Source organism: Rhinolophus hipposideros (assembly GCF_964194185.1).
Source record: "Rhinolophus hipposideros genome assembly, chromosome: 3".
Taxonomy (NCBI): Eukaryota; Metazoa; Chordata; class Mammalia; order Chiroptera; family Rhinolophidae; genus Rhinolophus; species Rhinolophus hipposideros.
The window spans coordinates 108,823,998-108,850,609 of NC_138049.1; the positions used below are offsets into that span (position 1 = coordinate 108,823,998).

Consider the following 26,612-nt stretch of genomic DNA (forward strand, 5'->3'; position numbering starts at 1 on the left):
GGTAAATGTCATGAGAAGAAATTCCAGGATATACCAAAATATTAATACATACAAGTAAAGCCAAACAAGCTGAGGATTTTGTTAAAAGAGAAAAGATAATTTATTTATTCAAGATGATGTGAGAGTGGGCAAGCCAGGAAAAAGGCAACTGCCCAGAAGAACAAAGAAACTGAGGATTATATTTGGATGAGGGTGTAAAATATTCAGGGGTGGTATCGCAGGTGTTCCCAGGGCATCCCTACTGTTGATGACCACTTCTTCCTGTGGGGAGGTGGGATTCCCCTTGAAGGGACTGTCATGGTGGCACAGGGGGTGGAGATTTTTCCCTGCCCGAAATGCTAACAATGTTATAATCCATTACAATTAGTTGTAGCTGCACCTTTTCTTAGGAATGATCCTATCTCCTCTCTTCTTTGTTTCCCCTCTCATTTTTTCTTTCTTCCCCCTCCCCTCCCTCCTGCGGCTCTGTTCTTTCTGCCTATGGTAGGACTACCTTCCTTAGCCCTTAAGAAAACCACGTTTCATTGTTTCTCTCCCCTGGCCAGTGGAGACATTGCCTCCTCTTACCTCTTCTCCATCTAGATTTTGCTCTTCATCTCTGCTAGGTGAATCATGTACTCTCATCCAGTCCTGTCTCTCTCCAGGTGGGACATCCAGGGCCTGCTGCTCAAAACAGGCCTCCTCAAGGGAGCCAAAGGCTGTGAGCACCAGTTAAAAATAACATGCGTCCAATTTGGGAGACCACCTCAGAGATAATGTGGATGCCTGACCATGACATTGTACACCAGAAGCTAAACATTAATGAATGCCAACTATAATTTTATAGATATAATGTGATGGCTCGGTGTGAGGTCGGAGGGATAATGGATGGGGAGAGAGGGGTTCACAGTGTGAGGGATATAAATGATGAACGTCTAAGTATTACCTTGTCTTATACACCTGAAACTAATAAAAATTTAAAAAAAGAAAAAAAAAGAAAAAAAAGAAAAAAAAGAAAAAAATAATAATAACTGCTTTCTTCAGGGTGACTGACATTTCAAGTATCTGCTCCGCCTTTTTTCTTCTTCTTCTTTTTTTTTTTTTTTTTTCCCATTAGCAGTACGGCTTTAGAGACCAGTAAAGTGCAGGGGCTCCACTCTGCATTTCAGGTATTGGCCTGCAAGCAAAGGGCAGGGAGAGGAGGGGGAGCCCAAAGGAATGGGAGGAGGAGGAGGACAGGAGGCCATGAATGGGAGCAGTATCACATCAACAATTAAAAATCACAGAAGAACTGAGCAGCCAGAAGAGAAAAGCAATTGGCACAGAGGAAGAAAATGAAAGCTCTGATCAGAATTTTAGGGTTGGTAAGAACAGTCTGGTGTTGTCGGTAAGAGCACAGATGCTGGCACCAGACAGCTTGGGCTTCCTATCCTCAACGTACTAGCTATGTAACCATGGGCAAGTTTATTATTCTCGCTAGGATTCAAATTGCCTCTCTACAAATTAGGTTAGTAATAGCACCTACCTCACTGGGTTGTCTGAGAATTAAATGAGTTAATACATAAAAAGCACTGAGAGGGGCCGGCCCGGAGGCTCAGGCGGTTAGAGCTCCATGCTCCTACTCTGAAGGCTGCCTGTTCGATTCCCACATGGGCCAGTGGGCTCTCAACCACAAGGTTGCCAGTTCAATCCCTGCACTCCCGCAAGGGATGGTAGGCTGTGCCCCCTGCAACTAGAAAAAAAAAAGACGGTAACTGGACGTGGAGCTGAGCTGCACCCTCCACAACTAAGACTGAAAGGACAACAACTTGACTTGGAAAAAAGGCCTGGAAGTACACACTGTTCCCAATAAAATCCTGTTCCCCTTCCCCAATAAAATCTTTAAAAGAAAAAAAAAAAAAGCACTGAGAATGAGGCCTGACCACTACAGTCAACTGTTTGCCAAGTAAAACTTTAAATTTTTAATATTGAAGGATGACTTAAAGAAGAAGCAAGGGGAAGAAAGAAAAACAGACTTGGAGAGATTAAAAAAAAAAAAAAGATGCTTATGCAGGCTGGATCCCACACATCCCAACTCACTGTACCCACTGCCGCAGGCCCTGCTCCTCCCGCGAAGGCCCACGGAGGCTCCCGCCAGGACCCCGCCGGCCTCACAACCATGCCCCAGGCCTCAGCTAGGCCTGCCTTCCTCGCTGTAGGGCCGAAGGGGACTGAAGGCACACCCCCGTTCCGCGGCCTTAGTGAAATGGAAGAAATCCCAGCCTCGACTCCAAGACCGGAGACAGAGCCCCGCAGCGCACACAGCGCCTTTCCATTCCCGGTCTCCCTGCTCGCCCTTCTGGGACCCGCGGAGGACCGAGCAAACCCTGAGAGCTGGCCGGGAGTCGGAACTTAGAGAGTTTGGGACTGTTGCCACGTTTGGAGAACATGCTAGCTTGAATATGAAATTTTATCTTCTTCAGTATATGAAGAGAGATAACAAAGAAAATGGAAGCACGAGTTAATCATAATTTCTTGAATGTAAGCTCCACGAGGCAGAGATCTTGAACTGTTTTGTTCATTCATGTATCCCAAGCTCTTAGAACAGTTACTGAAGAAACACTCGTTAAATGAATGAATTTAAATGGGTCTGAAAAAAAAAATTGCTGCAAAGCGTCTCTGAGTAATATCAGCATTTGCCTCTTATCAGTAGCTTTATTTAAAAGAGAACTATGGGTCACATACATTTAATTTCGTTATGATTTTTAGGATTATGAAGTCCCGTGAGCATGTATTATATATAATGTATGCTGTATTTTCTAAAATGTTATATTTCCAATATATGGTATTTTCTAGAATATATTTTGATTATGTTATATTTCAATATAGTGACCACCATCAGAAACTTGAATGAAAATATTCAAAAATATAAGTAACAAAGTTAAGCACAAAATATATATTTAAAAGTTTGAGGAAGTACTTTTTAGGTTGTTCTTTCCTTCACTAAAATATGAATCCTCTAGCATCAAATTATAGGGTATTATCTTTTTAGAAGGGAAAACGCCAAGAAAGTTATTTCAAAAAGGCAGCCAATATAAACAAAATAAAATCCATAAAGTCAAAGACAAAAAACAAATGTTTGGTAAAGTTCTGACTGGAACTGGAAAAATAATCAAGATAATTAACAAGATTATTGGAAGGAAAATGAAAAAAGACCTGTAACAATTAAAATGAATGAGCTAGGACTACATTTTTCATTAAGGATAAATCTCAAAACCATAAATCGAGTATAAAGTACATAGTAACTCCTATGAAGTATTTGTGCCAAAAAATATTAAACTTAAATCAAGCCTTTCAAACTTTAAAGATATGTTAAGTGAAACAATTTGGATAAAATTAGTAAAACCTGTAAATTATATTATATACTATTTGTGGCTACCTATATATGTACTAAAGTATATAAACACACATGGGAATAATAACATCAATATCAATATCATAGTTAACCTGAGAAGGGAGGAATAGACAAAGGGATTTTATTGTATCTGTAATATTTATGTCTTAAACTGGATGTCGAGTGTTCCTTTTATTATTCCTTTGAATACCTGAAATGTTGCTTTTTTTTTTTTTCTAAAGCCCCAGAAGATGAATTTGGTAATTTCAACAGATGGCAGAGGGGCTGTAGGATTACTTAATACCACTCAGGCTTTGACTTCTCCATCAAGGATCATGACCTTCAGTTGGGAATGGTAGGACCAACATTAACTTGAGGAAATTAAATTTCAGGACATATAAGGAGATGGTGAAAGAATAACTACTTACCTTAAGTGAGTGCGAGCCTTCATACCCAGATAAAATCGCTTGAAGGATTCTGAATGCCAGAGAGATTGGCTGCAAGACCCTAGAAGTCCACTTTTAAGGAGTGAGACCGATGCCATAGACTGGCAAATATCCAAATTTTTAAAAAGTAAAAAAGGTGAATGGTGGAATTAACAAGTTGAAGAGCTTAATGTGGATCCCTGGCAAAATTCCAGAATTAATTGTTTTAGGTGCTCATTTATAAGCAATTGGGGTTAATAAAAAATAGTGTAAATAAATCATATTTCAATTGGACTGGATTATTAAAGTAGTATATTAAGGGTCTGCTGTGGAAGTAAAGTATATTAATCTCAGCAAAGGTTATAGCAAAGTCTCTCATAAATGTACCCTATGAATATACGTGAATTGGACATTAGAATTGTTAGGTAAAGTGATATCAGGAAGAAAGACTCTACCCACTCAGCCTGGGTGGCAGGTGATCATGCATAGCCTCTTTTCTGCAGCCCCTTGCTCAGTGCCTTTCCACTGTATTCACTGGACTCGATTACAGAATTAGGGACTTAGTATCCTCAGGGATCAGTCTAATCAAACTCAATTTCCTTTAGAAGAGGAAGATAAATTTTTATCAAATTGGAGAATTGAAGGAATTTTGTGTATAACGATCATTGGTTGGCAATTATTATGAGCCAGCAGGCACTTTTGTATACAATATATTGTGTTTTCATCCTCACAATGAGCTCGTGAGTGAAGGATTTATTGTCACCATTTTACAGATCCAAAGGAGTTAAGTGATTTGCCCAAAATATCAAGCTAGTGAGTGGCAAAGCCAGGAATCAGGTCTTCTGAATGTAACATTGGTGCAATTTCCATAACAACACTTTATAACTGATGTGCCAAGTACTTTCTACCTCCTTTGTCTTTGATGCCAGGAAATGTGCTAAATGATTTCTATCTATTATCTCATTTAATCCTCATAACAATACTGAAAATTAAGTATTTCCCCTGGACCCATTTTGCAGATAAAACAACTGGGGCATGAGGTATACCTTGCTTAGGGTGTCATGCACAAAGGTATTAAGTGGGATAGTCAGGATTCCATCTCATAATTAAGTAAATTTGATTTCATTTTGATAAATTTAAAAGAGGTTAACCATGACCATTCACAAAGATATGCAATCATTCTCCCCACTGAAAGGAACCAAAACTCCTTGGAAAAATGCCTGATTTCATTGGAGAAATGGATCAGGAAATAAACAAAATGAACCTGAAACATCTTGTCCTGCAGAAAGCAAAAAGCCATTAGACTCTTATAGTTAGATGCAAAGGACACAGAAGACAAAATAAAGGTACTTCCATTGGCCAATGAAAGAATCATTTCAACATCAAAAATAAACAAACAAATAACAGTATTAGGTTGGTGCAAAAGTAATTGCAGTTTTTACAATTATTTTTAACCTTTTAAACCACAATTACTTTTGCACCAACCTAATAATAATGATGACAGTAATTGTTTACAACTCCTTGAATGTTTATTTAAAATCTATGAGTTCATAATGATGATCAAAAGGAGAAAACAAAAAAAATTAGTTATCAATTGCTGTGTAACAAATTACCCCCAAATTTAGAATTGTCGAATAAATTCAAAAAGTCTAGAGGCTCTGGCTAGAAATAAATGACAAAGATTTATTCATGGGTCTTAGAGATTGCAAACTGGAAACATAGCTAGGCAAAATCCGGAAGTGTTCCAAAGAAGAAAGAAAAGTTAAGAAAAAGTGCATTCTTGAGAATAATCAGTCCTGCTTTCTTAGCCCTAGGATTGGTCCAGGATGGTTATCAGTCAGATGGTCTGGATGATGGATGCCAGGTGGTCTGGAGGATAGGCACTAGGAGGTCTGGTCACATCCCCAGTCTTTAGGGGGTAGTCAGAGGTTTGTCTGTAGGTAAATAAATGTCCAGGAATTTATATAGGGCTGGATAGTGCAAAAGCTTAAGTTCCCAGGCTAGTTAAGACAAGAAAAAGAATTATTTCCTTATGCCTCAACCTTCATAATGTTAATAATAATTCAACAGCTTGGTTAAAGTGACTTGTTTGTATTTTCCCTATCTTCACTCTTTACCTCAGAATCAAACATCAAATATTTATTAACATGCACAGTTTCTGCAGATCAGGAATCTGAGAGCAGCTTAGCTATTGATTCTGGTGCTAATGTAAAGTTTCAGCCAGGACATCGATCTGGGCTGTACTCATCTGAAGGCTTGACTGAGTGCTAGAAGATCCACTTCTAAACTCACTTATATGGCTTTTGGCAGGAGGCCTCACTTCCTCTTCATATGGGCAACTCCTTACAACATGGCAGCTGGCTTCCCCCAGAGTGAGTGATCTGAGAGAGAGGGAGAGAAAAAGAGACCAAGATAGAAGCCAGTTTCTTTAATAAGCTAATATTTAGTATTAGAAGTAACATAACATCACTTCTGCCATATTCAATTGGTCACATAAACCAATCCTGGTATAATATGGAAGGGTGCTACACAGGCTATGAACTTTAAGGCAATGCTCAATGTCATTCTGAAGGATGGCTAACACATCATTAGTCACAGTACCTAGGGCATAACTACTTACTCTGAATATTGACGATTAAATTGAAATGTAAGCATTTATTGTCTTTCTTGTATGGACTATATTTCAGGGTAGCCAAATAACCCTGAATAGATAGATTGATGAGAGAAAATCCTTCTTTACAAAGGAATTCTAGCTCATAAATGTGAAAAAAAATATTGAATTAGAAAAATCACAATTTTGCAACCTCTAATGAAATGGTTGATTCAGGCAAAGATCATCAGTGGATGAAACCATCAAAATAAAGATTGATGGGGAACTTCACAGGGAGGAATTCAACTATGAAGTGCTGAACTCATCGATCAATCTTAGCATCACAAAGAGTGAACCAATCAGACATTATATGCTTTCAGATATAATGCAAAAAGAAGCACATAGCACCACCTAAGAATTCTTACCTATAAAGGTAAACCAAACTTTAATCAAACCTGAAGCGCTAACTAACATCTAGTTAACAGAAAATACAGGCTAGAGAAACAAATTAAATGAGGACACAAATACACAAAATGGTCACAGGGATGTGAAATACAGTATGCAGAATATAATCAATAGTGTTGTACAGATTACATAGGGTGCTAGATGAATACCAGACTTATCCGGGGGATCACTTCATAGATTGTGTAGATGCCTGGCCACTGGACAGTACACCTGAAGCAGATGGAGAGTTTTAAACGAATATATATATATATATATATATATATATATATATATATTATATTTATAATATATATGTTTATAATATTATATATATATATAAACGGGATGTAAAGTACAGCATCGGGAATATAGTCAGTGGTATAGTAATAGCTATATATGTCAGATGGGTAGTAGACTTGGAGGGGGTTATCACTTTGGGAGGGGTGTAAATATCTAATAATTATGTTGTTTTGTGCGCTTGAAACTAATATAAAAAATAAAATAAAAATAAATGACACAGACAAATCCAATATATGGAACATTCAGGAAAAATGACCCAATTTATTCAGTGGGGGGTAAGGGGAAGGGAGATAGAAGGATGAACAATTCTACATTTGAAGAAAATGAAATGACCAAATAAAGCACGCAGATGCTAGATCTTGATTCAAAAAAAGAAGCTTATTTTATATTTTGAGTCCACTTGAGTAAGAACTCTATGTGCTAGCTGGTAACCAGGAATTATTTTAATTTTTAGATGGGATAAAGGCATGTGTCTGTTAGAAATTTTCCGTGTTTTTTAAGAGATGCATTCTGAAGAGCATAAAATTGAAATAACATTTGGCTTTTACTTTAAAATATTTCAGGAAGAAAAAGGGAGGCAACATGAAACAAATGTGGCAGAATCTTATTTATTGTTAAATCCAAGTGATGAGTATATGGGGGCTCATTACACTCTCAGCTTTTGCGAGCCTTCCATTTTTTATAATGAATTTTTTAATTAGAAAAGCATTTAATTATTTTGTATTCTTAGTTGATGTTTAAAAGTAGCTTATTCATATACAGATGGTGAGAACAAATGTATACACATTTTAAGAAAGGCAAAAACTGTATTAAAATTACAAAACTCAATATATACCGATAACAAAAGATGAATACAAGTCATGTGAATACATTTTTTTGCCACCCCAGTATTTACATGACAAAATTTCTGTCCATTCCCATCAAGCCATCCCTCCATGAACAGATTCCGCCACAGCGGCCCTGCACGCCTCACAACGTGTGCAACTCTGGAAGGCTGAAGCGGCCTGCGGGCAGGCGGGGGCGGGGCGGGGGCGGGGCGGGGGCGGGGGCGGGGGCGGGGCGGGGGCGTGTCTAGGGAACTGCGCCACCAGCGAGGTGAGGCGCTTCCTAGAAAGTCCCCGGAAGTGACTGTTGGAGCACCAGGAAGTGGAGCCAGCCTAGACTTGTCTACTTTGTCATTTCTAGGGGAGACTATTAGCAGGAAGGTCTGTGCTGGCAGCCGTGGTGGGGGGGTCTGAACCCAGCCAAGGGGCTCCCGAGCTGCCGCTGGGGTCCGAACCGGCGGCGGGGCAGGCGGAGCGGAGCCTGGCGCCGCTGTCGCCCCGGGAGCACCAGGGTTGCGGAGGGAGGGGCGGGGCTTTGCAGCTGCGGCCGCTGCGTGCTCCTCGGAGACGGGCCGGCCGTCTGGGGTCCTCAACCCCCGTGCTCTTCTTGCTCCGGGCGACTCCTCATCCGCTCATCCATTCCTTTTCATTCATTTTTCTCTTCAGCATCCAACCGTGTATTCATTCATCCAGCCAGTTCCTAACTGAGCGCCTAACAGTGCAGGCACTCTTTTAGACGTTGGGGATGCGGCCGTGAAAAAAAACAGGCAAAAATCCTCAAGAGCCTAGAAGCCAACGTTTTAGTGAGTGGAGGACCGACGATAGACAAACAATAGACGTAATGTATGAGTACCTTATACACCTTGTCGGAAAGTGAGACAGAGGAAAAAAATAGAGGAAATGTAAAGCAAGGTAAAGAATATCGGGACCGGAAGGAACGGGTAGGTTGCAATTTTAAATAGGGCAACTAGAGTAGGTCTCCTTGGGAAGATGACATACAAGCAAACACTTGAAGGCAACCAGTTATTTTACCATGAGGATAGCTTGAGGTGGAGGGAACAGCCAGTGCAAAGGCCCTGAGATGGAAATGTGCCTAAGCTGGGAAGAGAAAGGTCTGTGTGACTGAAGAGGATGGGGGGAGGGGTATAGTAGGAGAGGCAATGGGCACGTCCTGTAGACAATATGCCACTGTAAGGACTTCAGCTTTTATTTTGAATAAGCAACATAGATGGTTAGAAGTAATGGGCACATTCTATAGGGCCTTGTATACCACTGTTTATTTTGATTAAGATGGAACCACTGGAGGGTTTTAAGCAAAGCAATGAAATGGGCCAACTTAAGTTTTAAACAAACTACTCTGCTGTGTTGAGAAGAGACAGACGAAAGGTAAGGATAGAAGCAGAGAGATGAGTTAGAAGGCTACAGTGATAAGGGGGATGGGGAGGGCAGGTGATGGTGGTTTGGACCGGGGTGGTGGCATTGGAGGTTGTATTCTGGATATATTAACATTTTCAGTTTGTCTGCCTGTGCTCCCTCGTCTCTCATAGATGGCTCACATCCTCAGTGACATATTTTTTTTTTTTTTGCTATGGTCCACTTTTTACTTCGTTGAATATGCAAGAAAACAAGATGTGAGATCATAGTTAGCTTAATGCTGCTACTGAACCCAAAATCCAGGACAATGTTGGAGATATCAAGCCAAATAGCCAAGCCACCCTGTGGGTCAGGAATGGCCCTTTGGCTTGTGTTCCCCAAAGGAGGCTGGCATCCACAAGAGCCACTTCAAATATTTTTTGTCTAGGCAAAGCCAGAACTGACACTGGGAACTAGATCCAACCAGCAGAGAAGAAACCAGGACAGTGGTGGAAGACCATAAAACAAAGCTGGATAAAAAGATGCAGCAGGTAAGAAGACGGTCTGCAGAATATCACAAGGAGGAAGAAGAGAGATGAGTCCAGGAAAAGAGGAAAGTGAGAGAGCTGGTGGGCCTGGGCTGACCTTGTGGAAGTCTTCTTTTCCTGGATATTAGTTTTCCTGGATGGCCTGGTGATATCAAGACTTTTTAGTTATAGAAAGTAATTGGATACCATTTCTGTTTTTCATAAGGTATGTCAGGGACTGAGTCCTTGATTTTCTCTTCCCCTGAGCTATTTCTAAGAGTTGATTTCCATGGACACTCTATAGTTGACTGCAGCTCCCCATATATTTTCCTCTTTCCCTTCCGTAACCTCATTGAACTTATTCTGTGCCCTGCAATAGGTTGTGTCAGATGGGAGTCCAGGACCACTGGGCTAGCTGCTTTGGACCCCTGACACCCGTCTCCCATGGGAAAAAGGTGAGGCACACAGGTTATATGAGGAGTCGTGGCAGCTGAGAATGGAACAGGGACACAGAATGGGTGGGGGCTGCTTCCCGGGGCCTGGCAGTCGGCTCATTGTTGAATCTTCTGTTATTTCTATACTAGGCTCGGATCAGTATAGAGGAACTAAATTACTCAGTTTCTTACATTAAATTTGGAAATGCCCTCATCTTACATTAAATTTGGAAAAAATAAAGATTCATAAAAGATTCTACAAAGCAATTTATCAAAGAAATTGAATGCATCCAGTCAGTTATTATATGCACAATTCCATATATATGATAAACAGTTCGCATATATTTACTTATGATGTAATTCAGTAACTCCTATCCTACCACAATTTTACCAGCATGTAAAATTTGAGTATGTGTATAATTTTATTTATGTAAACCTTTTTGGAACCCTGAGGTTTTAAAATTATAGTATAGATACTTGAGAAATAGAAGATAAAGCAGTGGTTAAAGAAGGAGCAAAAGTTTTGTCATGAAACTTAAAAATAAAAATAAAAAGATGGGGAAATGTGAGGGTGGGCTTTAGGAATGCTCTTTGGTGGCATGGCATATGTGAAGAAAGAAGTAATAAGATTTGTATGGAGGTGGCTGATGAAGGTGTGATCCAGGCGGTGGTATAAGCAATTCTGGAGACATAAAATCAGAATGAAAGGCATAGACTTTTGGACAGAGGACTAGGCACCTTGGCACCCCAAAAGCAGGCTTTTTAGTATATTTTACCTGCAAATTAAAAAAAAAAGAAAATGTATTTCTAAGTATATCATTGGAACTTCCAGAGGAGAAATCCTGAAATTTCTACTTTTTAAGGAATCAAACGAAAATTAATGATCTAGAACATATTTATTACAAATTTAGGAGAGGTAGAAAGTAGAAAATACTGAATATTATTTAAATTGGATGTTCATTTTATTTTATTTTTTTAAATATAAAAATATATATACTCTTATGGTTCACATCTGACCTGAGTCTCCTGGTCCTCTTCTCTCAAAAGACTTTGAATTATCTTCCTATAGGTGATTTTCAGGACCATAAAGTTTATAATTACATAACATGTAATATAAGTGAATTAATCTTGTTCCAGATAATATCTATACACTGCTTTTACAAATAGTTTTGTTATAGACTGAATGTTTGTGTCCCATCAAAATTCATATGTTGCAGCCCTAACCTTCAATGTGATAATATTTAGAGCCTTCCTTTGGGGCCTTTGAGAAGTAATTAGGTTTAGACAAAATTATAAGGGTAGGACCCCCATGATGAGATTAGTGTTCTTAGCAGAAGAGGAAGAGACTAGCTAGAGCTCTCACTCTCCCCAATGTGAGAACAAAGAGCGAAGTCAAGCCAGGAAGAGAGCTCGTACCACAACCTTGATCTCAGACTTCCAACCCCCAGAACAATAAGAAATAAATCTCTGGTGTTTTACCCACCCAGTCTGTAGTATTTTGTTACGGTGGCCTGAGTTGACTAATACAATTTCATGTTATTATTTGAGCATGTAGCCTGTCTCCCAAGTTCATTTTTAACTTGAGTGCAGAAACTGACCTTTCAAATTCTGAAGCTAAAATATAAAGCTTAAGAATCACTATGGTGGTTGCCAGGGGCTGGGGAGTTGTTGTATGATGGGTTTAGAGTTTCAGTTTTGCAAGATGAAAAAGCTCTGAAGCTCTAATACCCAACATTGTGAGTATTTTTAACACTTGAACTGTACACTTGAAAATGGTTAAGATAGTAAATTTTATGTCATGTGTTTTTTACCACGATTAAAACCATTTATTCATGTTGTGAACTTTAAAAAAAAAGAAAAGAAACCTCTGTGAGTTGACAAAATCTTCCAAATTTGTGACGAGGATATGTTAAAAATCCAACTGGGATGTATTTGGAGGGCGTAAGGTTAAATAGAGGTATGCTTTGTCCAAATTTACACTTAAGACTTGTACATTTTACTGTATGTAAATTTTACTCCAAAAACAAGAATGTAAACAAATATTGACACTAGTTAATGATATTATGATGAAGCATCTAGGTGTGAAATGTGCTGATGTCTTTATTTTGGAAGACAACAAAAATGAAAAGGACTAATGGACAGAGACGTGTAGTTAGGTGGGCAGATATGATAAAGCAAATATTACAAAATGTTAATTGTGGAATGTAATGGTTAGAATAACTGTATAGTTCTTTCAACTTTGCTGTATATTTTTAAATGCCCATAATAAAATGTTGATTAAAAAAAACCAAACAATTGGGATGTTTAAGTTTGTTGATGTTATAAGGGAAAGAACTGTTATTTAACATTACAGAGCAAACCACGTATTTTCTCTGAGCCCTGTGCTGTCCAGGTGAGTTTGGAACTTTTTGAGACAGAGTAAGGCAGTGGAAAAACTGTATGGAATCCACAATGACTGAAACACAGCCTTAGTCTTCTTGGTCAAAAGCTAAGGGTAGTCTAGACCAAAAAATAGTCTTCTTGGGAGATTTCTGTGGGAAGAGGCCAGTTTCCTCCTAAATTGGGGTTTTGGTAAAGTTGAAGTGATAGTTTTGGGGGCCTGAGGCCAAGGGGTGATTCTAGAGTCTTACCAATAGGTGACTGACCCTGCTGGTATCTTCAGACCAGAAAGAAATCTTTCAGACTTGGACTAGGGGATATGTTGATGAACTATCAAGAAAGATAAGTCACCGTAAACATGAAGCTACAGAAGGATTGAGCTGGCCTGCACCAAATAAATAGGGCCCCATTAATTAGTAATATGAAACAGTACTTCTCACCTGGTCCATATGAATGATACCCAGACACTTACATACTCTGAGAAAGTTTAGTTTGCATTTTAAAAAGCTGTCAGTGTTATGCTACATTGGTATGTGGAGAATGGCTTAATACTAGGGAATTAATAGGGAAAGACTCAGATCAAAAAGGGAAAGTAATTTTCTAATGAGAACAAGGAAAATAATTTTTTCTAATAAACTAACGAGGTAGACTAGCCATTAAGTTACCTTAAAAAATAAGCTTTGGGTCTATCCCTGGATAGTTCTTTTCTCATGTTCCCTGCTTTCCTTTCCCCCCATCCCCACCCCAGGTCTTTCTGGAGGAAATGACTTAAACCTTCAACTACAGGGAGACATGTTATCATACAAGATGGAAGTCAGTGATAGGGATCTTTGGGGGGTGGTAAGGTTACTGTAGGATGAAAACCGACCAGAGAAAGGCTGCAGTAGGAGAGAGACAGGAAGCATGCACTTAACAGGAAGCTTGGCTGGGGCCAGAGCATATGCACAAACGAAACTGGGACTAGAGAATAATGGTGGAGGAGGAGGGTACTGTAACGGTAGATGTAACCCCAAGTTAAAGCTTCAGAAGCTTCTACATTTAGGGAAGAGAGGATAAAAGCAGGTTTCATCAATACTGTGCTGAATTGACTCCTGGCTTATTTCTCTTCTCTCAGCTCTACCAACTCGATACCCTGCCTTTGCCGAAGATGGAAGCCGAGGAAACCTGCCAGGAGTAACTGTCACACCGATGAGCCAGGCCCAAGTGAGCGAAGGCCCCCTCCATCCTTCCTGAAAATAGGTCCTGCCTTCTAAATCTGGCCTTATTTTCATGGCATTCCCTCCCAAATCCAGGTGCTCCCTCTCATCAGGAATATTTTGTTGGGTGACACATCATTCGTGGGTCATGTCTTGTTTCATTATTTTTTGCTATTGAAAGCCTATGCTCCTTTTCACCTCATCCCCAAATATATGCCAAATGGTGCCCACCATTCACGTCTGTCAACTGTCTCCCTACAAATTCCTTTCTTCAGCCTCTGTTTCCTGGGAGAACTAGGGGGTTTTCTGCAGGATGGCAGGAACATACTGTTTCAGGAGCCAGTGACGTTCGAGGATGTAGCTGTGAGCTTCAGTAACGGGGAATGGCAGAGCCTGACCCACACACAGAGGCACTTATATAAAGATGTGATGTTGGAAAATTATGGAAACATGGCCTCGCTTGGTATGGGCTCCCCTGACTTGGCTTAGTACTTTCTCCTTTCCTTTATCTCTTAATTGCTTTTATTTATTGATTATATAGGGTCTCATATTGAAAGCCAGAGCCCTCATTCTTTATCGTCAGAACTTCCCCCCAAAACCAGAGTTTTGATTTGCCTCCATCTGGCTAACCGAGCTGCTGTCTTCTGATTCTTTGGAATGAGACTCCTCCTGGGTAAAAAGTCACTTAGCTCCCGTTCTCCCTGGATTCTTCTTCCTTGAGCCTCGTTTTCCTGTAGGTGTTCGGTTTTCAGCTCCTAGTTGTGAACTTGTTCCTGCAGCCCAGAACAGACACCTGCCCGCTGCACACTCTCATCCTCCTAACAAGAACAGGGACATACAGCCAAGTGACCTTCTCCTAGAATCTCCTTCTTTGCCCTTCTAAGACTTCTGAGAAAGTCCCTAAACCCTTTTCTCTACCCAAATGGACATTTCCTTCCTGTTTCTGTGTGCAAACAGAGGGGTCACAGCCAGTAATAGCACAGTTCTGTGTGGCTCTATACAGTGTCTTATTCCTTCTCTACAACCAGGATTCCCATTGCCTAAACCTCCTTTAATCTCCCAGCTGGAGCGAGGGGCAAAGTCCTATGCTGAGGACACACAGGAGAGGGAGTTCCTGAGCTGCTCCTGCGCAGGTGAGTGATAGAGAAGCTTTCAGTCCCCTCTTATGTTCCATGTGACAAAATGGTTATCGAATATTCTCTGGTGGGGCATCCATCCTGAAGGGCCCAGAAGGAAATTCATTTAGGACACCTTAAGGAGAAAACAAACAACAAACTGTTTGGATAATTATTTTGTCACTATCTAATTGGGTCTTTGCAACCTAACAGGCTTTTTGCAATTTGGTCCTCACAAAAAGCTTAGAGAATTCATCTCCCTTCTGTGTGTCATTCACTCAGATGGTCAGAGAACATTGCTTTTTTGCCTCCATTTTTGTTTCAGGACCTTTACCATTTAGAGTCCTAGGCCTTTGACCCTTGTCTTTCTCTATTCTTATTGAAAAGTTAGTTTTTCTCATGCCTTCGACTCTTAGCTCTGATATAGATACCCGCCACATTGATAATGCTAACCTTTACCTCTTTCCTGGGCAGCAGTCTCATGTTTCTAATGCCTGGTTTTTATTTGGATATCCCATTGTCATCTAGAAAGTAATATACCTAAAGTCACACTCATCTCTCCCCACAGGGCTGTCTTTTCACTAAGCTCTCTCTATTTCTATATCTGGTTCTACCTTTTTCTCACTTTGTTTTTCCATTCTTCCTGGCCATCTTGTCTAGTCAGTCATGAAAGATTACAAGTGCCTCATTCAACAACTGTTTGCTGTATTTGTCCTTCAAAATAATTTGTCCTTTGTTTATAGGCCAACTCCAGCTACCCTATCACAATACCTACCCTTCCTTCCTTCCTCCTTTCCTCCCATCCAACAAACATTTATTGAGCAACTGTTGTATACCAGGCACTGTGCAAGGTACTAGAGATATAGAGTTAGATAAGACATGGGCTCTGCCGTTTAGAAGCGTATTTTCTAGGTGGAAGGCAGGTAAGTAAATAAGTGATTATAGAGTACAGTATGCTGTACTATAGAGATATATACTCGTATATACAAACATAGAAGAGAAGCATCTAAATCTGACCTGGGGACCGCAAGACTACAAAAAGAATAACAACTGAACTAAGTCATGTGGCATAAATGAGATGATTTAGGGGAGGGGCAGCCCAGGCAAAGGGAATAACATGTAAGAGAGTATTGAGAAGTAAAAGAATGTGAACTGTGAATATGAATAGTTCAGTATGACCAGAACAAAGGACTTGGGGTAACCAGTGGGAAAAGTATAGGAGCAGTAGATAGGGGCAAGATCATGACTGAAGATCAGTAGTTTTATAAACTACTGACCTTGAACATTATTCTTATAATAATAGCTAAAACTGATTAAGTTTACTTCAGTGTTGCAAGTGCTTCACATACATTGACTCATTTAATTATCATGGGTGGTCTATATTCCATTATAGATAAAGCTACAGAGGCACAGAGACAGTTATGGCATCCTCCCAAGTTGGCACACTATTCAGTGTCAGAGCTAAACTTCAAACCTAGACCGTCCTACTGCAGAACTGGGCCTCTTGAATGTGTGCTTTACTTCCTGTCTGCTGGTTAACTATGGAGTACCACTGAAGTATTTTAAGCTAGAGACTGACATTATTAGATTTGATTTTTAGAAAGAATAATCTGGAAGCAGCATAGAGGATGGATTCAAGGGGAACCAGACTAAAGGACGTTTGAGGGGTACTGAAGTTAGGGAGAATGCAATGGCAGTGGAAATGAAGAGGAGAGATAGGGTTAAGAGATAGTAAGCGACTGATATGGACTCTGGTTGCCAATCACAGAAATTAACTCAAGCTAGCTTAAGCAAAAGAACAAGAATTTATTTTGTCAGGGTATGTCATGGAGCCTAAGGGCGGGTGTACGTCAGGCTAAGGGAGGGACTGGAATAGCACCAGGTCCTCCTCTGGAGCTGTCTTCTCTGCTACTGGGCAGGTCTGCTTCATTATTCTTTCTTGGCAGATTGACCTTCGCTTCTCAGTCCAGATGGCAGATCATTCCCTCCCCCATACAGTATGCCACCCACCACCACTCGTCTCAGATGGAAGTGCTGGAGATCTAGCTATCTTAAGAACCTGGCCTAACCTGCTCTCACATTGTGAGCCCAAATTCCAAGAAGAGAGAACCTGACCTGGTTTTGGTCAGGTGTTACCCATATCTAATCTGCCCTAACTAGATGGCAGAGGTCCACTGCAGAAGTGTGGCTGTCCTGGGCCCACTCTGCAGAGCGAAGCAGACAGGTCCCTAAAAGTGGACTTCATTGGCACTCCAGCACCCCCTCTGCAGCGCATTTCACAGGTAGAATTTCTAAAATGTTAGTTGAGTAACTATGAGAAGGAATTGAAGATGATTTCCAGGTTCCTGTCTTAAGTGACTGGGTGTATGAAGTTGCCATTCACTAAGCTAGGAGATGCTAGAGGACAAGTACATTTGTAAAGACTTATAAAGTTTACTGAGTTGGAAATATCTTAGTATTTTTCATTACTTCAACCTCTCCTGACGTTTGCCGTAATGTTAGCAATTTCTCCAGCATGGGAAAGTCATTTACTCTTCAGGCTGCTTCACCTCTCCCATCTCACTTATTTCCTTTTCTCTGCACATCTGACATTTTTCTTTTGTTTTTTTTTTTTTTTAATTTGTTGGGGTGACAATTGTTAGTGAAATTACATAGATTTCAGGTGTACAATTCTGTATTACATCATCTATAAATCCCACTGTGTGTTCACCACCCAGAGTTAGTTCTCCTTCCATCACAATATATTTGATCCCCCTTACCCTCATCTCCCTCCCCCCACCGCCCTAACCCTCTGGTAACCACTAAACTATTGTCTGTGTCTATGAGTTTTTGTTTCTCATTTGTTTGTCTTGTTCTTTTGTTGTTTTCGGTTTATATGCCACATATCAGTGAGATCATATGGTTCTCTGCTTTTCCTGTCTGACTTATTTCACTTAGCATCATACTCTCAAGATCCATCCATGTTGTCACAAATGGTCCTATTTCATCTTTTCTTGCTGCCGAATAGTATTCCATTGTGTATATATACCACAACTTCTTTATCCATTCATATATCGAAGGACATTTTGGTTGTTTCCATGTCTTAGCCATCGTAAACAAAGCTGCAATGAACATTTGCGCACACGTCTCTTCATGTATAAATGTTTTCAGATTTTTTGGGTAGATACCCAGGAGAGGGATTGCTGGGTCATATGGTAATTCTATTCGTAATTTCTTGAGGAACCTCCACACTGCCTTCCATAGCGGCTTCACCAGTCTGCATTCCCACCAACAGTGTATGAGGGTTCCTTTTTCTCCACAGCCTCTCCAACACTTGTTACTATTTGTCTTATTGATAATAGCCATTCTGACTGGGGTGAGGTGATATCTCATTGTGGTTTTTATTTGCATTTCTCTGATGATTAGTGCTGTTGAGCATTTTTTCATATGTCTATTTGTCATTTGTATGTCCTCTTTGGAGAAATGTCTCTTCAGGTCCTCTGCCCAGTTTTCAATTGGGTTGTTTGTTTTTTTGTTGTTGAGTTTCATGAGTTCCTTGTATATTTTGGATATTAGACCCTTATCAGATGAACTGTTTGCAAAAATCTTCTCCCATTCCGTTGGTTGCTTGTTTATTTTGTCGGTGGTTTCTTTTGCTGTGCAGAAGATTTTAAGTTTCATATAGTCCCATTTGTTTATTTTAGCTTTTGCTTCTATTGCCTTTGGAGTCAAATTCATAAAATGCTCTTTGAACCCAAAGTCCATAAGTTTAGTACCTATGTTTTCTTCTATGCAGTTTATTGTGCCAGGTCCTATGCTTAAAAGTCTTTTAAGTCTTTGATCCATTTTGAATTAACTTTGGTACATGGTGACAGATAGCAGTCCAGTTTCATTCTTTTGCACATGGCTATCCAATTCTCCCAGCACCATTTATTGAAGAGGCTGTCTTTCCTCCATTGTATGCTTTTAGCTTCTTTGTCAAAAATTATCTGTCCACATTTATGTGGTTTTATTTCTGGGTTCTCAATTCTATTCCATTAGTCTATGTGTCTGTTTTGCTGCCAATACCATGCTGTTTTGATTATTGTAGCCCTGTAGTACAAGCTAAAGTCAGGGAGTGCGATACCTCCAGTATAGTTTTTTCTTAAGATTATTTTGGCTATTCGGGGTCTTTTGTGGTTCCAAACAAATCTGTTGATTTTTTGTTCTATTTCTTTATAAAATGCCATTGGGATTTTGATGGGGATTGCATTAAATCTGTATATTGCTTTAGGTAATATGGTCATTTTATCCATGAGCACGGAATGTCTTTCCATTTCTTTGTGTCTTCTTCAATTTCTTTCAAAAATGTGTAATAGTTTTCAGCATATAGGTCCTTCACATCCTTGGTTAAGTTTATTCCTAGATATTTTATTCTTTTTGCTACAATTGCAAAGGGAATTGTTTTTTGTGTTTCTTTTTCTCAGATTTCATTGTTAGTATATAGAAATGCAATGGACTTTTGTACATTGATTTTGTAGCCAGCAACTTGACTGTATTCGTTGATTGTTTCTATCAGCTTTTTGGTGGAGTCTTTAGGGTTTTCTATATATAGCATCATGTCATCTGCAAAGAGTGATAATTAACTTCTTCATTCCCAGTTTGGATGCCTTTTATTTCTTTCTCTAGCCTGATTGCTCTGGCAAGGACTTCCAACACTATATTGAACAGCAGAGGGGATAGTGGACAACCCTGTCGTGTTCCTGAACGTACAGCAAAGGGCTTCAGTTTTTCACCATTAATTATGAGGTTAACTGAGGGCTTGTCATACATGGCCTTTATTATGTTAAGGTATTTTCCTTCTATACCTATTTTATTAAGTGTTTTAATCATAAATGGATGTTGTACCTTGTCAAATACTTTATCTGCATCAATTGATATAATCATGATTTTTTATTATTTATTTTGTTTATGTGATGTATCACATTGAAGGATTTGCAGATGTTGAACCATCTTTGTGCCCTGGGGATAAACCCCACCTGGTCGTGTTGAATAATCTTTTTAATGCATTGTTGTATTCGATTTGCTAGGATTATGTTGAGGATTTTTGCATCTGTATTCATCAGAGATATTGGTCTGTAGTTTTCTTTTTTTGTGTTGTCCTTACCAGGTTTTGGTATCAGGGTAATGTTGGCCTCATAAAATGAGTTAGAGAGTACTGACTCTTCTTTAATTTTTTGGAAGAGTTTGAGCAGGATTGGTAGAATTCACTAGTGAAGCCATCTGGTCCCAGACTTTTGCTTTTGGGAAAGCTTTGGATGACTGATTCAATTTCGTTACTGGTTATCGGCCTGTTTAGATTTTCCAGTTCTTGATGGCTCAGCCTAGGAAGGCTATCTGTTTGTAAGAATTTGTCCATTTCTTCTATGTTATTGAATTTGGTGGCATATAGTCCTTCATAGTATTCTTGCATGATCCTTTGTATTTCTGTGGTGTCCGTGATAACTTCCCCTTTTTCATTTCTGATTTTGTTAATTAGTGTCTTCTCTCTTTTTATCTTAGTGAGTCTAGCCAAGGGTTTTTTCGATTTTGTTAATCTTTTCAAAGAACCAGCTCTTTGTCACATTAATTTTTTCTGTTGTCTTTTTGTTCTCTATTTTGTTTAGTTCTGCTCTGATTTGTGTTATTTCCTTTCTTCTGCTGACCTGGGTTTCACTTGGTCTTCCTTTTCTTGTTCTTTAAGGTGTAACATGAGGTTATTTATTTGGGATTTTTCTTGTTTTCGAGATAGGCCTGTAATGATATAAATTTCCCTCTTAAAACTGCTTTCGCTGCATTCCAAAAATTTTGGTTACATGTGTTTCATTGTCATTTGTTGCTATGTATCTTTTGATCTCTCCTCTAATTTCTTCTTTGACCCAGTCATTCTTTAAAAGTATGTTGTTTAATCTCCGTGTATTTATGTTTTTTTCTGCTTTCTTTTCACAGTTGATATCCAATTTCAAAGCCTTGTGATCAGAGAATATGCTTGGTATGATTTCAATCTTCTTATTTGCTGAGGCTTATTTATGTCCCAATATATGGTTTATCCTTGAGAATGTTCCATGTACACTCGAAAAGAATATATTGTCTGATGTTTTAGGATGAAGTGCTCTATATATGTCAATTATGTCCATTTTATCTAATGTGTCATTTAGGGCTGCTATTTCATTATTTATTTTCTGTTTGGATGATCTATCCATAGCTGTCAATGATGTATATAAGTCCCCTAGTATAATTGTGTTTTGGTCAATTTTTCCCTTTAGTTCTGTTAGTAGTTGCTTGGTATGTTTTGGTGCTCCCTGATTGGGGGCATAAATATTGATGACTGTTATGTCTTCTTGTTGTATAGTCCCTTTACCATTATGAAATGTCCTTCTTTGTCTCTTGTTACCTCTTTCACCCTGAAGTCTGTTTCATCTGATATCATTATGGCTACACCTGATTTTCTCTGAGTACCATTTGCTTGGAGTGTCTTTTTCCACCCTTTCACTTTGAGTCTGTGCTTGTCCTTGTAGCTGAGATGTGTCTCTTGGAGGTAGCATATGGTTGGGTGTAGTTTTTTGATCCAATCTGCTACTCTGTGCCTTTTTATTGGTGAGTTCAGTCCATTTACATTTAGGGTGATTATTGATACGTGAGGATTTCCTGTCATTCTATCTTTAGTTTTCTGGTAAGACTGTGTCTCCATTGTTTCTTTGTCATTTTGTTGTTGTCTATTATTTCTGTGTGGTGGTATTCTATGATGTTTCCCTCTGTTTCTTCTTTCATTACAGCATATATTTCAGTTCTGGATTTTTTTTGAGTGGTTACCCTTAAGATTATGTAAAAAAAAGTTTGATATTTAGAGTATTCCATTTAGAGTATTCCATTGCTTCAGCACGCTTACTTTCTCCATTCCCATATTGCGGTTCAGGCCTTTACTCTCCCCCTTTTTATCTTGCCACAAATTGTCCCTGTTGATGGTGGTCGAATAGCCTCCTTTAGCATTTTTTGTAGTGCAGGTCATGTATTAGAAAATTCCCTCAGCTTCTGTATGTCTGGAAAGGTCTTTATTCCTCTTTCATATCTAAAGGATATAGATATGATAGGATATAAAAGATGTATCCTAAGGATATATATATATTTTTTTATGATAGATATATATCCTAAAGGATAAAGGATATTGCTGGATATATTATTCTTGGCTCATAATTTCTCTCTTTCAATAGTTTGAATATTTGTTTCCACTCCCTCCTGGCTTGCTGAAAAATCTGATGATAATGTAATGGGCTTTCCTTTGTAGGTTACCGTCTTCTTTTCCCTGGCTGCCTTGAGGATTCTTTCTTTGTTGCTGATTTTAGACAGCTTCAATACAATGTGCCTTGGAGAAGGCCTGTTGGGATTGAGGTAATTAGGTGTTCTATTTGCTTCTTGGATTCGAGGATCCAGTTCTGTCCTCAAGTTTGGGAAGTTCTCATCAACAATTTGTTTGAATATATTCTCTGTTCCCTTCTGTCTTTCTTCTCCTTCTGGTATGCCCATTATTCTTATATTGCTCTTTCTGATGGAGTCAGAAAGTTCTTGTAGAGTTCTTTCATTTCTTTTAAGTCTGAAGTCTCTTTCTTCTTCCAGTTGTGTAATTTCCAGGTTTCTATCTTCGATGTCACTGATTCTTTCCTCCATCTGGTCAACTCTACTACCTAAGCTGGTTATTTCATTCTTAATTTCTTCTATTGAGTCCTTAATCTCCAGAAATTCCACTTGGTTCTTTTTTAAAATTTCAATCTCTTTCGTAAAATGCTCATGTTGTTCTTTGATTGCGTTTCTGAGTTCATTAAATTGCCTTTCTGTGTTTTCTTGCATCTCATTGAGTTTTTTCAGAACTGCAATCTTGAATTCTCTCTCATTTAAGTCACATATTTCCATTTCTTTAAGTTCCTTTTCTGGCGACTTTTCACTTTCTTTCTGAGCTGTCTTGTTGCCTTGGTTATTCATGGCAATTACTGATTTATTATTTCTCTTCTGAGACATCTACAGGAGTGGTTTCTACAACAGGTTGATAGGAAGATGTCTTTCTTTTGTTTTCCAACACTTGTTGGTAGAATGTTTTATTTTCTCTCTGACTGCAGCCTTTTTTTTCTTCTCTCACACAGTAGTGCTATGTTTTCTCTGCACTATTCCAGCTTCTCAAACATTGGGGGGATTCCCTGGGAAACAGGCTTCTCCTCTGTTAACAGTTCGCCTGGGTTATAGGTTGCCATGTCCCTGTGGGGATGCGGAGAGCTTTTGAAGTTCCAAAGCTCTTTCTGCACCAGATTCAGAGCCCGTTTGTGTCAGCAGTTCTGTTTACTCCTGCAGGGATCCGCCCAGACAGGTGGGGCCAGGGGCGGGGTGAGTTGTGAGAGGTGGCCCAGACAATGGCAGCCACCACCACCACAGCTGGTCCCGCTTCCACAGCTCCCTCCCCTTTGCCGGAACTAGTTTGGCTACGAATCTGTGTCTGCGGTCCACAGTTCTCAGAGCAGCAAATATTCTGTCCTTTGATCCGACACTGCTTCTTTATCGCTTCTAGCACCGGGCAGGTGGGAGCTGGGCGAGCTCTGGGAGGGTAGGGCGGGGGCGGCTAGTCTCAGTGCCTAAGGTTTCCATTCTCTGCTCGGCAGTGAGGGCTTAAAGCATCGTTTTCAGCCTTCTTCCCTCAGTCTTTTCTCCAAGGTCTCTGCGGTGAGCGTTGGGTTCAGCCGTGTTATATGCTGCCCCCTCAGCCCTGTGGGCCATAAGCAGAGCCCTAGCAGTCCGAGTTCTTCCCTCTCCTGCAGCTGTGGCAGTTCCGTGATGCAGCGAGCTCGGAGCACTGAGCCAGGTCTGTGTCCTGCGCCCGCGTGGCTCCGTCTCCGCACTTCTCCTCTCCCTCCTGCCCCGCTCGCGCGATTCACCCACCTGGAGGTGAATTCAGTAGTGGGCCTATTCGTCTTGCCTGTCTGCTGTGCAGGGAGTCCTTTGTGGAGTTATTGTTGCTCGATTAGTTGTAAATTCCAGGGTAGCTTTACAGAGGCTCACCTCACGCCGCCATTTTGATCCCCTCTCCCACATTTTTATTTTCTATTTTCTTGTTTAATTATCAGTTGACAATACAAGGCCTGAAAATGAGAAGGCAAGTTCAGAACAGAAGGTTTTTGAAAATGGAGAAGTCAATGGGTGAAATTAAAAGTCTCCTAAAAGTTGTTTCCCACGATCCTGAGGTTAGAGAAATTTCTGTACAAGATGTCAAATTTGATAATCAGTGGCAAATGCCTATGAGGGAGAAACTGATTGAAGAGAAAGAAAACTGTGAGAAAGTGACCTTCGAGAAAGTGACCTTCAAGAAAGTAAAGAACCAGAAGTTACTTAGAAAAAACTTCAATCCAAACTCAAACGGTATACCACGTAATAGAGCTGTCACAGAGCAGAAGCGCAGTGAATGTGCCAAATGTGGTAGAAACTTCCATTGTCATTCCAACCTAATTGTCCATGAACGAATTCACTCCAGTGAGAAGGCCTATGTGTGTAATGAGTGTGGGAAAGCACTGAAGACCAAAAGTCAGCTTTCTGTGCACCAGATAAAAAGTGTTTCTCCAAATGGGGGGGAAACACTTTAACTGTACCCAGTGTGGGAAGGCCTTCGGTAGTAGATCAGCTCTTTGCCGACACGGAACCTCTCACAGTGGGGAGCGGCCTCACAAATGCAGGGACTGTGGGAAGGCCTTCAAAACCAGGACGTGCCACGGTGTGCATCGGGTCATGTACACGGGGAGAAGCCATATGAATGTGGGGAGCGTGGGAAGGCCTTCCAGCTTAAGTATTCCCTTACCCTGCATGGAAGGATCCACACAGGGGAGAAGCCATATGAATGTGAGGAGTGTGGGAAAGCCTTCAGAGTGAGCTCAACTGGACATAAGGAAAGAAAACATAGAGTATGGGGAATTCACAGACTTGATAAGATTGGGAAATCCCTCTCTCCAGTAACTATTTCTCAGACCTTTTCATTAGACCTTTTCAATTTTTTGGCCACCAACACCTGAGAGTAATGATTCTGGTATTTACACTGTCTCATTTCTCCTTCTACTCCTTAGACTGGTTCCTCTTGTCTCCCGTATTGGTTCTTCCTGATTACCTGGCCCCTAATTGTGAGATCCCCAAACCTTTGTCCTTGACCTTCTTATTCATATTTCTTCAGTGAGCATGTTCACTTCCAAGGCTTTGTCTACAAATAATAATAATATTAAATACTTACCTATACTTGCCACATGCCAGGCACTCTTAAGGGCTTTACAATTTTAACTCATTTAATCCATAAAACACCTCTCTGGGATGAGGAAGAATTGAAGCCCAAAAAGGTTAAGAAACCTTCTCAGGATCACTTAATTAGTAAATTCTACACGAATGCCTCCTGCAAGCTTCGACTTACCCGGGCAGTTTCCACATGCCTGCACCATGTGTCTTGGCTATGAAGCTATACCTCAGTTCAACAGAGAACATTTTTTTAATTGATAAACGTCAGTCATTTTTAACAAGGTTTTGTTTGTTTTGTTTTAACTTAAAGCCTGAATGATACTTCTCCATATGGGATCCATATGAGATCAGAATTGCTGAGACTTAGGGGAAAGGCAGGGCAACAGCAGATTTAAAAGTTACGGATAAGTAGAAGTCAGCTGTATACTATTCAAGCAGCGGTTTATATACAGAAAGAGCTTGAAACCTGCCCCATTTTGTTATAAATGCATCAAAACTTCTTCAAGGTGTTGATTTCATAAATATGTGCTATGTCTATTTGCATGACATGAAATGTCTTTCAAATGTATTAATAAATTTACATCTATTCAAGTCTGTGTCTCTTAACATCCATCCTTTCTCTTTCAAATGTTACTGCAGACGATTAAATTACCCACATACAATAAGGCTGTTAAAATGAAATTGAAACTCCTAGAAGATGTAAATGTGTATCAGCTTAATTAACCATAATTGAAAATTAAATGACCATAATTGAGAATTAAATTTAGTTCTAAGTTCCCTGGCTGATAAAGAAAGGGATGAGCATTTCTCAAAGGTGTGTTACAGGTTAATTTTTTTTAAATAAAAAGTTTGAGAAATGCTGTTTATGTGAGGTTTTTTAATTCCCTTAAAGACTTGTCAGGGCTTATAAGCTAATGTTCTTTCTGAATCTTAAACAAAGGAGCTATAAAAAGCATTGCTTTCCGAAAGTAATAACGACAGAATCCTGTTTGGAGGAGCATCTTCATGGACTCTTGCTTTACAGAAAACATTTTGGCAAATGGTTATACATTATCTAATGATGAATGACAAGGAGAAGAGACGCAATTTCCTAGTAACAAATTCCAAAGGGAATTACATAGTTTATTATACAAAGGACAGATTAAAACATTGTTCCTGAGGTTCAGTTTCTACAGGAAATTAGAGCCTATTCTTTGTATGGCCACTTCTTATAGTTTGTTGATGAAAGCCAACATGAAAACATTTAAGATATAACTCAGTGAAAATGTTTCTATGAAGGATGAAACTCTGGATATGTGGCTTTCAGATGATACAACATGATTTAAGAACAGAGTTTAGGATATGTCTGGAGAATGGGCAGTGGATTTCCAGACTTTTTTGAGTCTGAGGACCCTTTATTGATGATCAAAAAAACTTCCCTGA

General features: G+C 39.7%; 1 protein-coding gene across 3 annotated transcripts; it reads left to right on the top strand.

Annotated features, from left to right (window-relative positions):
• The first annotated feature begins 8,224 nt into the window (after nucleotides 1–8,224).
• Nucleotides 8,225–26,049, top strand: LOC308496172 (zinc finger protein 311-like). 3 transcript variants are annotated; one of them, XR_013993128.1, is made up of 7 exons: nucleotides 8,225–8,316; nucleotides 8,602–8,876; nucleotides 9,737–9,839; nucleotides 10,195–10,270; nucleotides 13,743–13,831; nucleotides 14,888–14,957; nucleotides 24,044–25,779. XR_013993128.1 is itself a non-coding variant. In XM_081044954.1 (7 exons), exons 4-7 carry the CDS (start codon nucleotides 10,260–10,262, stop codon nucleotides 24,118–24,120), a joined length of 282 nt encoding a protein of 93 aa, XP_080901080.1. In that variant the 5' UTR covers nucleotides 8,225–8,316; nucleotides 8,602–8,876; nucleotides 9,737–9,839; nucleotides 10,195–10,259; the 3' UTR covers nucleotides 24,121–26,049. The 3 variants fall into 3 exon arrangements, 1 of the variants encoding a protein (XP_080901080.1); XM_081044954.1 differs by having other exon boundaries at nucleotides 14,853–14,957; nucleotides 24,044–26,049; XR_013993127.1 differs by lacking the exon at nucleotides 14,888–14,957 and having other exon boundaries at nucleotides 24,044–25,783.
• The last annotated feature ends 563 nt before the right edge of the window (nucleotides 26,050–26,612 follow it).